The sequence below is a fragment of the Malaya genurostris genome, chromosome 1, assembly GCF_030247185.1.
Source record: "Malaya genurostris strain Urasoe2022 chromosome 1, Malgen_1.1, whole genome shotgun sequence".
Lineage (NCBI taxonomy): Eukaryota > Metazoa > Arthropoda > Insecta > Diptera > Culicidae > Malaya > Malaya genurostris.
In genome coordinates, this window is record NC_080570.1 from 161,695,212 (window position 1) to 161,713,352 (window position 18,141).

Consider the following 18,141-nt stretch of genomic DNA (forward strand, 5'->3'; position numbering starts at 1 on the left):
CAAAACTAGTTCAAAACAGGTTATTTTTAAACTGCTATATCTAACATTGAGGAAAACGAAAAAAATCCGTTTCTTGTATTTGACAAAAAATATTTTCGAGCATGTTTATAAAAAAAGGCGGAGGAGATATGTTTTAAAATTTTTTTAAATTATGTTCATACATTGGATTTTTTCATTGAAAAATATTCGTATCAGTCATTTATTAGCTATATAAGGTATTTTTGTCTTCTAAAGTGTCAAATTAATTCAAGTGCATATTCGGGAAGAAATCGTTCTGCATTCTTCGGGGAATGCAGAATGGTGTCGCTTTTGTAAAATCTCTAAGGCCTCTCGGTGGTTGGAGGTTTTATCAACCGTGCATTTTGGCACCTGCAGATCGTTCAGCATCCTTTCGGGGATGCAGGACGACTTATTTCTTTATGTTTTGTGCTGTTTTTCCACCTCACCCAATTCTCAATTCCCTTCCATGTTCCTTTTATCCTTCCCTTCCCATCAGGAAGTTGATGAGAAGCTACGCAAGGCACGAATCTCCAAATAACTAGGGAAACATGCCACTTGAGCCAATTAGTTCTGATAACATAGGTGCAGGGTTTCATTCAGTAAAAAGCATTCAAACGAAGAGGTTGTTTTTCGAGACGAAGACAACTGTAAGCTGCAAATAGATTGGTTGGTTGGTGCTAATCGCAAAGGCTGCTGCAAAGCCAATATTCGGGGCGATTGAAGTTTCATAAGTGCCTGAAATAGTGGAACTCACTTCACTGAGAAATATGGCCTAACCGATTTGAGAACTGTTTCAATTTGTAGGTTACACTAGTTCATGCACTAGCTTTCATGTTTTTCAAAAATCAAACAAAACTGTTTGAAGAATACATTTTTATATGAGAATAAGAGAGATATGAGAAAGGCATCATTACACAACTTGGTGGATAAAAACAAGTTTTACTTAATTTCGTATGATTTTTGTGCTAAATTCAGAATTCTACTTTTTCTAAATTGTTTACTTATAGAAAATTCAAATAATTTTCGAATTCTATACATTCCGAAATAATTCTAAGTTTGTGATATTTAAATTCTAATATTCTATCGATTATAATTGATGTCGTTTAGGATAGCGGAAAATTTAAGATATATTTTTTTGTTCTCAATTGCTAGTAAAACTAAAATCAAGCAATTTTTTTAAAATTTAAGTTGGTTTCTTTGGCCATGGGTTAGTATATGGAATTCGTATAAATTAACGTTCTATTTCTTTTTGTACAAAGCCATTGAAATAATTTAAAATTTTCGTGTTGTCACAAAATTTATTTTATTAATAGAAACAAATTCTACGTCTCTTTGAAACAGATGAAATCAAAACGGATTCCAATATTTTCACTTAGATTTGCAGAAACGTTATACGCAATACATATCAGAAATTTTGAAATTTCCGATCTTCTACCGATTTTCTGAGATTTTACGGAAAACCTAAAACAAAAAAACCTAATTTTAGTAGTTAACAATTCCGTTTGGGTTGTGCATAAAAATTGTTTAGATCTTTTGTCCAATACAAAAACATTATTATTTTTAGAGTTTAGGTATATTTACCAAAATTTTCAAGATTTTCAGTGAAATCCAAGTTTCAGTTTTTTTTGTAAATTTTGTTCATAATAAATTTCCAACTAAAATAATAAAAAAAATACATGCCATAAAATTTCAAAGTTTTGATTTGTTTTTTTTTTTTGGCAAAATTTTCCCAATAATAGAAATTCTCTGTATTTGTACCAAATTTCTTGAGATTCTTTGAACGGATATATAATTTTGATCATCAATACATTGTTTCTGGTAATGATTCCAATATTCTGAATCAAAAAAACCTACATGTCATCGCTTTAATTTTTGAGTTATATACAAACATGTGAAAAAAATTGAAAAATTCATAGATATTTATAAATTCATCGATTGTTTAATGTTTTCTTTTGATTGTGCAGGAAAGGTAGTTGAGCGAAAATTGTAGCTGGTATCACTAGCAATCGAATGATGTATAAAAATATATAGGTCATCGCTTTGAATTTCGAGATATTTACGATCATAGTAAAAAGTCTCATCTTTTCTTAGGTCATCTATCTACAGTTTTCATTATAAATTTGGGTAGACAACCCTATTTTTAGTTTTTTTCAGTGCATCGTATTTGTGGAAGTAGTACCTTTCCAATGGTGAACAAATTTTGAAGATCGGTTGACTAACAACAAAGTTATGACTCGTTAAAGTTGAAGTATTCAATATTTTCTATGCGACGTTTATGCCAAAGGAAAGAAAATTGGAAAGCAGATAGGGCATATTGAGCGCGTGAAAAAAACTTGGAACGGGAAAAATCAAATTTTCATTGATTTTCCTTTGCCAATCGTCTGCTACAAAGTTTTGGAATCAATCTACGAACTTCACAAAATTCGAGGGTGTAAAATTTATTGAGATTCGTTGAAAAACAGCTGAGCTATGACAGCTCAAAGTTACCGTTCCAACTTTTTTTGAGGCTTGGTATTTGGAGTGTTAAAATGGAATTTCCTTCCGTGAAAAAAGTTTCGTGTAACGAATGTGTTAAACCCCAATCATATGGATTTCGAAACGAATGTAGAGAGTAGGTGCTAGAAAATAATATTTGTGGTCGTTTGAAAATCCAAGATGGCGACTTCCGGTTAATTGAAGTTTCTTGAAACCCACTAGAATATGCACATTTTCTGAACGGGTGTGATGAGTACATACCGGAAAACGATGTTCGAGCTCGTTCCGAAATTAACGATGGTGTCTTCCGATTCATCATCAAACACGTTCCGAAAATACTTATATTTTAAGGGGTTTCGAGAAATATTAAACCAGAAGTCGCCATCTTGGATTTCAGAACCTTGTCAAAAATCGTTTTCCAACTTTTGTTCATACAATCCGTTTCGAAAACACCCATATTGTAAATGGTTTCTAGAAATATCAATAAACCGGAAGTCGCCATCTTGAATTTCGGAACTACCTCAAACGTCATTTTCTGGCATCTTCTCTTTAAATCCGTTCCGAAAATACTCATATTTTAGGAAGTTTTAAGTAATATAAGCAAACCGGAAGTCGCCATCTTGGATTTCGGAGCCTTGTCAAAAATCGTTTTCCAACTTTTACTCATCCAATCCGTTTCGAAAACACCCATCTTCTCTTTGAATACGTTCCGAAAATACTCATATTTTAGGAAGTTTTAAGGAATATAAGCAAACCGAAAGTCGCCATCTTGGATTTCGGAGCCTTATCAAAAATCGTTTTCCAACTTTTACTCATCCAATCCGTTTCGAAAACAACCATCTTCTCTTTGAATACGTTCCGAAAATACTCATATTTTAGGAAGTTTTAAGGAATACAAGCAAACCGAAAGTCGACATCTTGGATTTCGGAGCCTTGTCAAAAATCGTTTTCCAACTTTTACTCATCCAATCCGTTTCGAAAACAACCATCTTCTCTTTGAATACGTTCCGAAAATACTCATATTTTAGGAAGTTTTAAGGAATACAAGCAAACCGAAAGTCGACATCTTGGATTTCGGAGCCTTATCAAAAATCGTTTTCCAACTTTTACTCATCCAATCCGTTTCGAAAACACCCATCTTCTCTTTAAATCCGCTCCGAAAATACTCATATTTTTTTTATTCGTTCCAAAAATACTCATATTTTAGGAAGTTTTAAAGAATATAAGCAAACCGGAAGTCGCCATCTTGGATTTCGGAGCCTTATCAAAAATCGTTTTCCAACGTTTACTCATCCAATCCGTTTCGAAAACACCCATCTTCTCTTCAAGTCCGATCCGAAAATACTCATATTTTAGGAAGTTTTAAGGAATATAAGCAAACCGGAAGTCGCCATCTTGGATTTCGGAACCTTGTCATAAATCGTTTTCCAACTTTTACTCATCCAATCCGTTTCGTAAACACCCATCTTCTCTTTAAATCCGTTCCGAAAATACTCATATTTTAGGAAGTTTTAAGGAATATAAGCAAACCGGAAGTCGCCATCTTGGATTTCGGAGCCTTGTCAAAAATCGTTTTCCTAGTTTTGCTCATCCAATCCGTTCCGAAAACACCCATATTGTAAGTGGTTTCTAGAAATATCAATAAACCGGAAGTCGCCATCTTGGATTTCGGAATCGTTTTCCGACATCTGCTATAATAATAAAACGTAGTGTAGGGTTTTTTTATAGAAATATCAATGAGGTTTGAGGTATGACTTTGTCCAGTCAAGAAAGAATCCGCCAGAACCTAGACGCTTCGAATTCGCTTCCGGCAATGGCATGATTAATTGTATCAAGTGCATTTTCTTGATTATCAAAGAGAAATCAACGTCACTGTCCACTTTTGGCTTTAAGATAAATAAGTTTGTTAAAATCGATTAAGCCATCCCTGAGCAAAATTAACGATAAAAAACTACGCGGTTTGTCGGTTACGTCACTTATACCATTATATCTACGGAACCGGAAGTGACAGCCATTTGACTTGGGCCTAAGCGTGTGAAAATCGGTTTAACTATGTCCAGGAAAATCAAATATTGAAAAGTAGATGCATATTGTCGGTTAAGTCACTTATATCATTATATCTTCGAACCCAGAATTTATCTTTGAACTTGATTCACAACCTAAAAGGAGCTTTCAAACAAGCCTGAAGCTTGTTGAAATCGGTTAAGCTAGTTTCAAGAAAATTGCGATATAAAATCGTTTCGTCGGTTACGTCACTTATGCCATTATATCTTCGAAGCGGAAGAGACAGCCAATTGATCTTAGAACTATATTCACAACTGAAAAGTAGGATTCATAAGAGCTTAAGTTTGAGGAAAGAAGCGTTTTTGTTGGATACGTCACTTATACTACAATATTTCCGGGACCGGAAGCAACAGCTAATCGATCTTTAATCTTAATTCAGCTGTCTACTCAAGTGTAGCTTTCCAACGAGCCTATGTTCTTTATTATTATGAAAATCTCTGAGAAAATTAAGCTGTAATAAAACAACGAGTCTAGTCGGTTACGTCATTTATACAATTATATCTCTGGAAAACAGAACATTTGATCAATGACTAAACAGAAGCTTCGAAACGAGTTTGTTAAAATTAATTCAACATTCTCTGAGAAAAATTAACGGTAACAAAAATTACGCGTTTTGTTGATTACGTCACTTATCCCATTATATCTCCGGAACCGAAATAAACAGCCAATTGATCTTCGAATTTAACACACTTCGCTTTCAAACGGGCCAAAGATTGTGAAAATTATTTTAGCCATCCCCGAGAAAATTGAGCGGAGCTAAATAAATGCGTTTTGTCGGTTACGCCACTTATGTAATTCTAATTCGGAGACGGAAATGACAACCAATTGATCTTCGAACTTGATTTACAACTTAGATGTAGCCAAAACTAGCACAAGTTACTGTTCGATTCAGACACCTTCGAGAAAATTAAGAGCAGCGAAAAAAGTGCGCTTAAACGATTTAACAGTCATTTGACCATCGAATTTGATCAATGAGAAAATAGTAGCTTTCAAACGAGTCTAAGCTTATAAAAATAGGCTGAGGTATCTTTTGGAAAATTGAGCGGCAAACAAACAACGCGTTTTGTCGGTTACGTCACTTATACCATTATATATCCGGAACCAGAAGTGACAGTCAGTTTAGCTAGAAAGTCAGTTTAGTCAGAAAGCTAGTAGCTTTCGAACGTACCTCAGTTCTCTCCGAGAAAATTTAAACGGTAAGAGAAAACGTTGATTTAGTCGGTTACGTCACTTATACCATAACACTTGGGGTTTCCAGAATCTCGATCAGAAGTCGTTTTTTTATCAGCAATTCCATTACTTTTTCATAGAGAAAGGCTAGAAGGGTCGACAACGGATCGATTTCGGTTAGACTCGGTTGGTTTGAAAAATAAGAAAAAGCAACCGCCATCAAAGCTGGACCAAAGTGTGAGACTGGGGTCAATGTTTCCGCATGGACGGCTTGGGATTGTAAAAATATCTCGGTTGTTGACGTTTTATTAAACGTTCGGCGAAACACGACGAAAGACTGTGTTCCACATCTTTTCGCATCAACGAGTTTTACCGAAAAATATGTTGGTCCCTGATAAGTTGGTGGAAATTACGGACCAGTGAAAAAGTGAGAATAGGAACTACCGAAACTTGACCGAAAGATCATTTCTAGAAATCGATGGTAAATGAAGGAGCTAGTCGTGAATCAAAATTCTTTCCCACTTGTTTGAAACTCTTTTTTCTCAACAGATCACGCATCTGATGAAAATGTATCTTTTAACAGCTTTTGAGAGTTGAATCCAATAAGTCGCTTCCATTGCAGAACAATCAAACAAGCTCCGTGGGAAGAGAAGCGCAAACCGAATTACGCTTGAATCTAGTCCATCTGATTTAGACACCGCAATATCGCCGAATCGTAATGCAAAAATATGTCAGTCAACCGATGATTGAAATTCGAGAAAGAGAGGGAATCCTGCAGCATTGAAATACTTCAAAATCGGTCTCGGTAATCGCACTGGAAGCAAGTTTGCATAAGAATCATTTTGCGCTCATAGCTGGCCATGGCAAAAGTTCGGAATGTTTTCTCGTTTGAACACGGTAGGCGGCGGCGGCGGAGGTGGTTGCCATCGCAAATATCCTCCTCCATTTAATATTTTGTTTCATTTCATTCCGGAAGGCTTCATAACATTCCGACAAACGGAGCAAACGGAGAAATCTGAGTAGAGACGTTACGTGGCTTGACAGGAGGATGACAAAACAAAATCTTGAAACGATTTTTCTTCTGTTTCGTACGCAGGCTGGATATTGGCCTGGTCGACTCTCAGGCGAAGCTTATGACGGCTCAGTTCGTCGATTCGTTGCGATGTGGCTTCGAACGTGAACGAACCGTTGGTTTTTTTGTTGTTGTTGTTTTGCGATGATAATTGGAATTATGTCGGTTCGTTTTGTCTTTATTGAATTCGTTGGTGACGGTTTTGAAATGTATTCTTCGCAGGCAGAGCCAGGGCCTACATTTGAATAACTCAACAAGTAATCTTCAATCATCTCGGCGAATAAATTGACACAAATAGGTTCTGAGCAAGCTTGAAATTTCCCATTTGTATTTGATTGTACCAAAAAATGTGTTTTTTTAATCCTATTACAAATTATTGGTATTTAATAAGCCATACTACTCTTTCTAAGGGTTGTGTGTCATGTAAGTATTTCAAATACTTAGATACTTCTCTACAACCGTGCTACTTTTGTCAACATTTTTCTATAGGTTTAGCTCCACGAAAGCCCAATACTACACGACAGATCGCAACTCCGGGCAGTTAGGTGGATTTGCCTCTTTCGGTACAACATAGACTCCATTCGCTTTTGTACCATTTCAAAACATCTTTGGCGTAGTGACAAGATGCCAAATCGTACCAGAATAGCGAGGGAGGGTCATGGCTGCGTAGAAAGGCAATAACTGCGTCCATGGGCATTCTTCATGGTATATTTTCTTGTTTACCGTTGATTGAGGCTTTGGCTTGCTTAACCACATTCGCATATTGCATGCCAAACCAAAATTTTTTTTAGAAATTTAACCTTTTTCTTCATCCAGAAATCCTCCACTACGCCGTTCCGTTGCAAGTCTTCCAGCACACAAATTTCATCGTCCATTATCACGCAGGAAAACTTCGTCAAATACTCGCGACACAGTCCGTTCCGAGTCCGTTTATCATTACGATTCGTAACAGGTTTCTCCTGGAACGATTTCATACCTTACCGGCACTTGAAAGTATGCACGAAAGTTGGAGATATTTTTATTTCTTTTAGCCACAGTACGTAGTAAAAGAGCTGGTCTCTTCTGCAATATTCTGGTCCCAGCCTTCCTGGCTGTTGTCAAACGTGAAACGAAAGATTTAAGAACGTTACGGACAGTGGCCGCCGGGAAAACCAAGCTTGATTTCCGAAATTCGTAAAATTCCAGACAGCCGGCTGTCGAGAGATCTGCCATTCGTTAGTTAGTTTTTCCACTTTGTTCTTACGATTTTAACATACTTAGTCTCGTTTTGAAGCTAGTTTTTATTAATAGATCAAGTTTTATGATAAAATGGCTGTCACTTCTGTTGGAGATATAATCGTATAAATGACGTAACCGACAAAATTCGTTTTTTTATCGCTCAATTTCTTCAGAGATGGCTCAGCCGATTTTAACACGTCTAGGCTCGATTGAAATCTTATTTAACTGTGGATCACGTTAGAAGATCAAATGACTGGCATTTCCGGTTCCGGAGATATATTTATATAAGTGACGTAATCGACAAAACGCGTTTTTTTCTTCCACTAAATTTTCTCAGATTGCTGATCCGATACACGGCTAGGCTCGTTTGACTGCTACTAATGAATTGTGAATAAAGTTCGAAGATCAAATGGCTGACTTTTCCGGTTCCGATGATATAAATCTATAAGTGACGTAAACGACAAAACGTGTTGTTTTGGTACCGCTCAATTTACTTGGAGATGGCTGAACCGATTTCAGCAAAATTAGATTCGTTTGAAAATTACTACTGTATCTTTGATCAAGCTTGATGCTCAAATGGCTGTCGCATCTGGTTCCAGAGATGTAATTATATAAGTAACGTAAGCGACAAAACGCGTTGTTTTTTACCGCTCAATTTTCTCGGAGATGGCTAAATCGATTTCAACTCGTTTAGGCTCGTTTAGAAGCTACTATTATTTCATTAAGAAGGCATAAGTGACGTAACCGACAAATCACACATTATGTATCGATTATTATTTTCTCGAAAATGACTCAACGAATTTCGATAAACTTGTTTGAAAGCTAACAATGTCAATCAAATTTGGAAGGGTTATGGCGAACATTTCCGGTTCGAGAGATGTTATCTCGTATGTGACGTAACCGACAAATCCCTGGCATTCTCACACCACTAAGTCGATTAGGAATGGTTTTTTTTCGTCCTAACGCCGTCTTTCGTGGATTGATCGAAAACATTTCCATGTGGTAAAGCTGTGATTGTATTTAATGATAAATGTTATAAAACAATATTGCAGGATCAATTTGAACTGCTAATGCACTGACGAGTCGAAGACGAAACGTTGAGAAAAAGTATTGATAGTTTTAATGTTTCCTAAGCTCAAAACGTTTATTGAAAAAACTTAAATGCATAGATAACGTTAAATGAAATTCATTTGATTTACGTTTCGTCTTCGACTCATCAGAGCGTTAGCAGTTTATGTTTGTGCCATGTCTAGATTGACGTCTTAGATGAAAACAATTTTACGACTTTACGGCCGTAAACATATGGTAGGGGTTCTGATACCACAAGGGCACCGGTTTATACTAATTTCTATCTTATGTTTCGTCTTCGACTCATCTGCGCATTAACAGTGCATGTTGAACTGCTGATGCCACCTTGCGGTTCAACATAAACCGTTTAGCAAATAGAAAGTACATTTTTTTTGCAAATTACTCGTTAGAATAATTAAACGAATGGGAACCAAAACTCCTAGGTAAAAGGATAAATGACATATTGAACACCCCTACAAATCTAGCTCAGAGCTAAATTAAAATGACACGTGGTGAACTGGTGACCAATCCAAATGAAACCTTTGATGGCAATTTTTCATCGTGATTCGGTGTCAGGCCGGGGATCATCTCGGCATGTGGTGGCAGTTTTTAATTATTGATGACTATCAAAAAATAGCCCGTGTGCTCTGCGGGAACATGTCTCAATTAATGAACGTTTCGCAGTCTGTTCGTGTTGTTGTTGGGTCCAAAAAAAAAAGCTATTTGTTTGAATTCACAGTGAAATGGACCCGCCCGTGGGTGTTTGACATACTCACATAATTACGAATAATCCTCGCATGTACTCCTGCATGTCGTCGACCAGATTGAACGCACAGATCCCGACGCCCTCGAATTTCGGCACATATTTCTGTGAATGGGAAAAGAGAGAAAAAAACAAAACAAAACTCATGAGCCTCATAAAAAGATATAAAATACACGACGAGACGGTCTTCTATTGTTCAGCCTTCAATGCGCTGATTGGAGCATTGTTTCCCAAAACCACACGAGCGTTTGCTCATTTCGAAGATTCCCCCAAATCGATGGACGGATCGCAGGATGGTGGGGCAACCAAATCCCCAAATTACTGTTCTCGCTGCTATCGCGGAACTACCCGCCGCAAATGGCTGGTGTCACCGCCGTTGAGAAGCCACTCACCGAAAAGCGTGGCGAAGTCGTATAAGAGCGAAATTTAATTTTCCACTGATGCACAGCCTCAGCGTCCGCCCCTCCCGCCACCGTGTGTGAGACGAGAGGGGAGTCTCACAAAACTGTTCGGTGATGCGGCAATTTCCGGCCAGCTTGTTTTCCGAGATACACGTTCCCACTCTACTCCATCCGGCACGCACACCAAAACCCAGCCAGCCAGCCAGCCAAAGAGGGATTGAATTGGATTAAAACGAACAAACTTGGTCTCAAACAGAGCCGTCTCGGGGTGGGAAGGGAAGAAGAAAAGGGGGTAAGAGGGTAAGTTGTCGCACATATTTTCTTATTTTAACAGAAGAATGTGTTCGTATCATAGTCAAGCTAGATGAAAAATGTGCGTTAGACGACGAAATAAATCTCCATTGTTGCAGCACGCGTCCATGTCGAATCACACGCGCGGAAGATATACAACACCGAGCTTAGAAGATGTTCATGTAAAACTTGTATTTCTTATCTGACAAGCAATTTACAGTGGCTAAATCGAGACAAACAAGGTTCTATCAACAACAAAACGCTTGACTCTAAGAGTACTGGCAAATATCCAGCAGAATTGAAAAATTGATCTGGCAAGATCTCGAAACTGTACTAGCGATCTAGATCAGGCAAGCAGTTTGAAGTTGCAAATTCAAAACCAATCTCGGACAAAACAAATGTAGTGAAACCCATACTGGTAATCGCTAACTAGCTGATGCAAAACCATATAAGCAAATAAAACCTGCAGCTTAGAAACTGAAAGTAAGATTTTTCCCACTAGCAAAACGATTGACGCTAATCTGACATGTGATCTGGTAAGTAATTTGTAGTAAGTTTGAGAGGTAAAGAGTTTTTACCCAATAATTTATGCTAGGTGCACATAACCAATTTCACTTGATTTTACGTTTCGTCTTAGACTCATCAGTGCGTAGCAGTGTTGAACTGCTACCTCCGACCTGACGGTTCAACATAAACCGCTAGGCAGACGTAAAGTTAATGCTATTTGCAAAATACTTCTTTGATATTACACCTAAGTGTAATATCAAAACTGACGTCCCGAACGAAACAAGTTTCGGCTTACTAGCCGTACAGATTGTGGTAAGTTTGAGAGGTAAAGAGTGATAGTACTGGCAAGCAGTTAGCAGCAGTGAACTTAAAATTGTGCTTTTGATTACCAGTAGAACTATGTACTCAAAGCTGCTCAAACAAAAGATCTGGCAAGCAATTTTCAGTTGCGAACATAAACCCGATCTAGAAACAAAACAATCGCTAAATGAGCGATGGAAACCGTATCCGCAATACATCTGACATAGAAGCTCCAGCTGTGATTTCAAAATCAAGCTTTTCCCACAGATAAAATAATGATCTTTAGCTGGCATGTGATCTGGCAAGTAATTTGTAGCTGTGAGATCATTTCCAAGCTTATCATCTCCAACAAACTGACCATCATAGTTCGAAGGATCAGAATCCTTGTGAGAACTCTTGACAGGAAATTTTGAGCTGCGAAAAAATGATCCAACAAAACTATGGATTTCAAGTAGTACAATCATTAGATCTAGCAGGGAATTTGTAGCTGTGAATTCAATACCGAACTTTTCTTCACTTACGAAACGGCGGACTCCATTACAAAAACAGTTATCTAGTAAGGAATTCGCCATTACGAATTCAAAAGCAAACTTTTCATTATAAACAGAAACAGTTCTGGTAAGATTTTTTGGTTTTTCGATAATCGATTTTAAATTTTTGAGTTTTATTCTTTAGTTTTTGATTTTAAAATTTTTGACATTTATTTTTATTTTAGTCTTTCTCAAAAAAAAATTATACAATCACCATGAAAACTGATCTGTAAATTCATGAAACGATGGCCGGAATGTCCATATAACATTTTTGTGCACTTACTTTTGGTTTGGCCGATTTAACGACGAACTAAAATTCAAATGAAAGGTCTTGTGGTTCCATACGAGTTCCATACTAACTTCCGGTTCCGTAATCACAGGGTGATTTGCGCAACAAAAAAAAATGAAAATAAGGGCACTAACATAGAGTCGTTTTTTTCCAAACTTTAAATGAAATGGCTTAGGATCCCATAGAAAAATCCTGAATTTTATAATTCCGATATTATTATATCCGACTTCCGGTTCCGGAGTTACATGGTGATATGTGCAAAAAATTCAATTTACGTTGTTTTAAAGGTGATCATTATGATGAAAATAGAAAGGGATCATTTCTCAAAAGTTTAAGCACCTCCAAAAAGTCCCGATTTTTTGTTTAATTTCAAATGTTCGAAATCTCAAATCTTTTCAATCCCAGACTCGATTTTTTTTTACATAAAATCATCACGTAGCGCAGATTTAGCTGAAATTTGGCATAGGAACTTTTTTGAGGCTCCTAAGCTTTTGAGCACTACCGCTTTACGAAATTAGAAATGACCCCATCCTTGTGCACATGGTGGACAATGCCATAGAAGTACGCGTGCATGACCTTCCCTCGCAGGCCAGCGATAAGTTCGTTCGGGATAATATGTCGCAGTATGGTGAAATCCTTTCCATCGAAAGGGAAGTATGGCGGAATATTTTTCCGGCATCCGGAATGGCGTGCGAGTTGTGCGTATGCAACTACGTAAGGCAATTCCATCTTACATCATTTGTGGTCAATGTGGGACACATCCGTGTAAAACGCTGATTACCTATGAAAATCAGCTGGTTACATGTCAGTTTTGTGAACAACCTGCACACTACGGTAAACCTTGCACTGCAACTGCGAAAAAGACATCTTCAACCATAGACAAGGTCAACCGTTCAACAATGGAAACTAGTGAGCGCAGTACTTCTGTTTCACCATCAAACCAACCAGCAACTGCAGCCAATGTACAACAAGGCGCATCTAAAGCAATTAGCAACGAGCTCAAGACTACGAACAACAAGGAAAACGAAACGAAGACGGAAATCAACAACAAAACCACCGATGCGGCAATGGATGACGAGACGAGCCACGAACAAAGTGCCCCTCAACCCTCGCCGAAGGGAAATGGAAGCTCTTCTCCTCCTAGAAAAATAGTGACAACGAGATCCACTTCAAAAAATTCTTTATTTAAAAAATCGGCTAATTCGGCCACGTAAAGCTTGTACGCAAATAGGCCTGAATAAAAATATCTTTTAAATAAAAATAATAAAATCATTATTTGAGTGACTATGCAAAGAACGAAATAATTCGGTGAAATTGTGCTAAAAACTGTTCCAAAATGTAGTTTTCGGCTATACCGATAACCGGTTCCGGTAGTACCGGAAATTGTGGTCAAACCGTCCAGAACGGAGCTCACTTTATTTGTTCAGAAATGGTTAAATTTTATGTTAAACAAACTAAGGCTCAAGTGCAAGGTCTCATGGTAACATATGTCACAATTGAATTCCATCAGGATCCGACTTCCGGTTCCGGAACTACGTAGTGAAGTTTTCGACTGTTGTTTGATGATTTTTAATAATTATTAATAATAATAATAATTTAGAATATCTTAGTTTTAGGTTGTCGATTTTGAATTTTTGATTGTTGATTTTCGATTGGAAGTTTTCGACTTTCGATTTTAGATTATCTCTTTTTGATTGTTGATTGTTGGTTTTAAATGACAGTTTGGATTTTTTAAATTTTGACTGTTGTTTGTTGATTATTTATTTTACATTTTCGATCGGGAGTTTTGGGTTTTCGATTTTCGAGTTTCTATTTAAGAATTTTGTTTGTTGATTTTATATTTTAAATTCTATATTTTTGAAAGGAATTATTAGGTTTTCAATTTTTGATTGTTGGTTTTTTTGTTTTAGGTTTTGGAATGAAAGTTTGAGTTTTTCGATTTATGATTTGGTTATGAATTTTTGGATTCAAATTTTAAATTGTTTATTGAAAGTTTTAGGTATTCGAATTTTTGGTTTTTACTTTAAATTTTAGATTTTCGATTGCAAGTTTCAGGTCTCGCGATTTTTTATTATTGTTTGATGATTTTTCATTCAAAATTAAAATATGTTATTTTCAACTTTTTATTGTTAATTTTATATAGTTTTTCTAAATGAAAAATTTTTACCAGGAAATTTTCGGGATAAATTTTTTTTCGTTTTTTGATTGTTGTTTGATGATCTTTTATTGTAAATTTTTTGATGGAAATTTTGTTTTATTTCTAGGCTTTTGGTGTTAGTTTTTAATTTTTCTATTCTTAATTGTTGATTTTTCATTTTTGATATGAAGTTTTCGGTTTTCGATTTTTATTTAGGTTGTAGATTGCAAGCTTTAGTTTTTTCATGATTTTTTATTTTTGTATTTTAGATTTAAATTTTGATTAGAAGTTTTAGGCTTTCGATTTTAGATTTTAGTTTTTAAATTTTCTATTCTCGATTGTCGATTTTTCATTTCAACGTTTATTTATTTGATAGGAAGTTTTTGGATTTCGATGTTTGATTTCTAATTTTGATTTTCTAATTTGAGGTTTTGGATTGGAAGTTAGAATATTTCGATTTTGAACTTTCGGTTTCGGATTTTGATTTCTGTACTTTTGATTTTATATTAGACTTTCGGTAGGCTGGTTTTTTGCTCTCGTTTTAGATTGTTGATAATTTATTCTATATTTCTGATTGAAAGGTTTAGATTTTTGATATTTTATTTTAAATTGTTTCTTTCTTTAAAATTTTAGATAATCTATTTTCAATCTTCGATTTTTGACTTCGGCCTTTATGTTTTTGATAGATAGTTTCAGGCTTTTGATTTATGATTGTTGATATTTTGTGTTAAATTTTATATTTTTTTGTTGAAAGTTTCGGGTTTTCGATTTTGTTTTGAATTTCAGATTTTCTATCGGAAGTTTTAGAATTAACGATTTTTGATTAGTGTTTGTTGATTTTTTGTTCAAAACTTCAGGCGTATGATTTACAATTTTTTATTGTTGATTTTGAATTTTATTTTAATTTTAGATTTTTGATTGGAAATTTCAGGGTTGCCAGTTTTTGTTTTATTTTTAAGTTTTTGTTAAAAACTTTTGATTTTTGACTGGAAGTCTTAGGTTTTTGATTTTTGATTTTAGGTTTTAGATCCATTTTTGATTTCAGGCTTTTGATTGTCGATATTTTATTTTTAAATTTAATATTCTTGATAGGAAGTGTTAGTTTTTCAGTCTCTGATTGTTGATTTTTTATAAAGATTTTTTAAATTTCAGGTTTTAAATTACGTTCATTGAAGTTTTTCTATTAATGACTTTTGGTTTTTGATTTTGTATGTAAAATTTTAGATTTTTGATTGGAAGTTTTGAAGTCAGCGATTTTTTGTTGTTGTTTGTTGATTTGGTTGTATTAATTTTTGATGTTTCATTAAGTTTACATTTCTGATGAAAGTTTTGAAAGTTTTCGGTATTTGGTTTTTGACTTTTGGTTATTGATTTCTGAATTCAAGTTGTAAATGAAAAAGCATGGTATTTAGTTCTAGGGACATGTGATATATGATTTTAGAACGAAATATCATGCGTCTCCATCGGCCGATAGTTTGATGGAGACGCATGGTTTTTCGAATGATTTTTTTATAGTCTGATATACCCGTCCACATTTTAAAAAAATCTGAAAAAAATTCAGCGTAATGTATGTACTCATAAATGATTTATTTCTTATGTAAAATCTAATTGCAAGTGCGAAAATATTAGTTAAAGGGTTAAAATTTTGGGAAAATCATCTCCAATACAAACCCTTTCGAACAGCTTATATCAAGTTTATTTCTGTTTGAGGGCAGTTTTTTACTGCTACACTATTTGTAATTATCTTGGAAAAGATTTTTTTCATTTAGGGGTTAGCTAAAGTTTGTGCTAGGGCACATAACCGTTTTTATTATTTTCACGTTTCGTCTTTGACTCATCAGTGCAGAACAGTTCAAATTGAACTGCTTAGTGCTAAAGTCGGCAGTTCAATTTGAACCGCTAAGCAGACGTAAAGTTTCTGCTACTTACAGAACACTTTTTGTTTTGCAACGGAGTGCAATGTCTTTTCTGACGTGCCAAACGAAAACTTGTTTTCGACTATTTCTGGCCGATTCTGTAAGTAGCAGAAACTTTACGTCTGCTTAGCGGTTCAAATTGAACTGCCGAGTTTAGCACTAAGCAGTTCAATTTGAACTGCTCTGCACTGATAAGTTAAAGACGAAACGTGAAAATAATAAAGATTTTTTTTTAAAAATAACGACTCTGGGACCTATAATTGCTCTTTAAATCTTTTAAATCGATTTTTTTCCGATGCCAAATGTCTTGGAATTGCATGAAACGGTGTGTCTTGTACTATCTCAAAAAATCAAACTTTTGATTCGTTGGGTAAAATCGATTGAAATTTCGCGTAGACATAGTTTAGTGTGCGGTCCCGCACAGAAAATATTAGACTGCACTGAATTAGACTCAACTAGATTAGACTAGATTAAATAAGACTAGATTACACTAGACTTGATTAGACTAGACTAAATTAGACTGGACAAGCCTACACAAGACTGGACAAGATTGGACAAGACTAGACAAGACTAGACAAGACTAGACAAGACTAGACAAGACTAGACAAGACTAGACAAGACTAGACAAGACTAGACAAGACTAGACAAGACTAGACAAGACTAGACAAGACTAGACAAGACTAGACAAGACTAGACAAGACTAGACAAGACTAGACAAGACTAGACAAGACTAGACAAGACTAGACAAGACTAGACAAGACTAGACAAGACTAGACAAGACTAGACAAGACTAGACAAGACTAGACAAGACTAGACAAGACTAGACAAGACTAGACAAGACTAGACAAGACTAGACAAGACTAGACAAGACTAGACAAGACTAGACAAGACTAGACAAGACTAGACAAGACTAGACAAGACTAGACAAGACTAGACAAGACTAGACAAGACTAGACAAAACTAGACAAGACTAGACAAGACAAGACAAGACTAGACAAGACTAGACAAGACTAGACAAAACTAGACAAGACTAGACAAGACTAGACAAGACTAGACAAGACTAGACAAGACTAGACAAGACAAGACAAGACTAGACAAGACTAGACAAAACTAGACAAGACTAGACAAGACTAGACAAGACTAGACAAGACTAGACAAGACTAGACAAGATTAGACAAGACTAGAAAAGACTAGACAAGACTAGACAAGACTAGACAAGACTAGACAAGATTAGACAAGACTAGAAAAGACTAGACAAGACTAGACAAGACCAGACAAGACTAGACAAGATTAGACAAGATTAAACAAGATTAAACAAGATTAGACAAGATTAGACAAGATTAGACAAGACTAGACAAGACTAGACAAGACTAGACAAGACTAGACAAGATTAGACAAGACTAGAAAAGACTAGACAAGACTAGACAAGACCAGACAAGACTAGACAAGACTAGACAAGACTAGACAAGACTAGACAAGACTAGACAAGATTAGACAAGACTAGAAAAGACTAGACAAGACTAGACAAGACTAGACAAGACTAGACAAGACTAGACAAGATTAGACAAGATTAGACAAGATTAGACAAGATTAGACAAGACTAGACAAGACTAGACAAGACTAGACAAGACTAGACAAGATTAGACAAGACTAGACAAGATTAGACAAGATTAGACAAGATTAGACAAGATTAGACAAGACTAGACAAGACTAGACAAGACTAGACAAGACTAGACAAGATTAGACAAGACTAGAAAAGACTAGACAAGACTAGACAAGACCAGACAAGACTAGACAAGATTAGACAAGACTAGACAAGACTAGAAAAGACTAGACAAGACTAGACAAGACTAGACAAGACTAGACAAGACTAGACAAGACTAGACAAAACTAGACAAGACTAGACAAGACTAGACAAGACTAGACAAGACTAGACAAGA

General features: G+C 35.7%; 1 protein-coding gene across 3 annotated transcripts in view; it reads right to left on the reverse strand.

The window, feature by feature from the left end:
* The window catches only part of LOC131426540 (uncharacterized), a 174,406-nt gene that overhangs the window by 65,060 nt on the left and 91,205 nt on the right, over positions 1-18,141 (reverse strand). For all 3 annotated transcript variants that reach the window (XM_058589355.1, XM_058589353.1, XM_058589354.1), the window contains one exon: positions 9,844-9,935. In XM_058589355.1, coding sequence (XP_058445338.1) covers positions 9,844-9,935 — 92 coding nt within the window. The remainder of the gene's footprint in view (positions 1-9,843; positions 9,936-18,141) is intronic.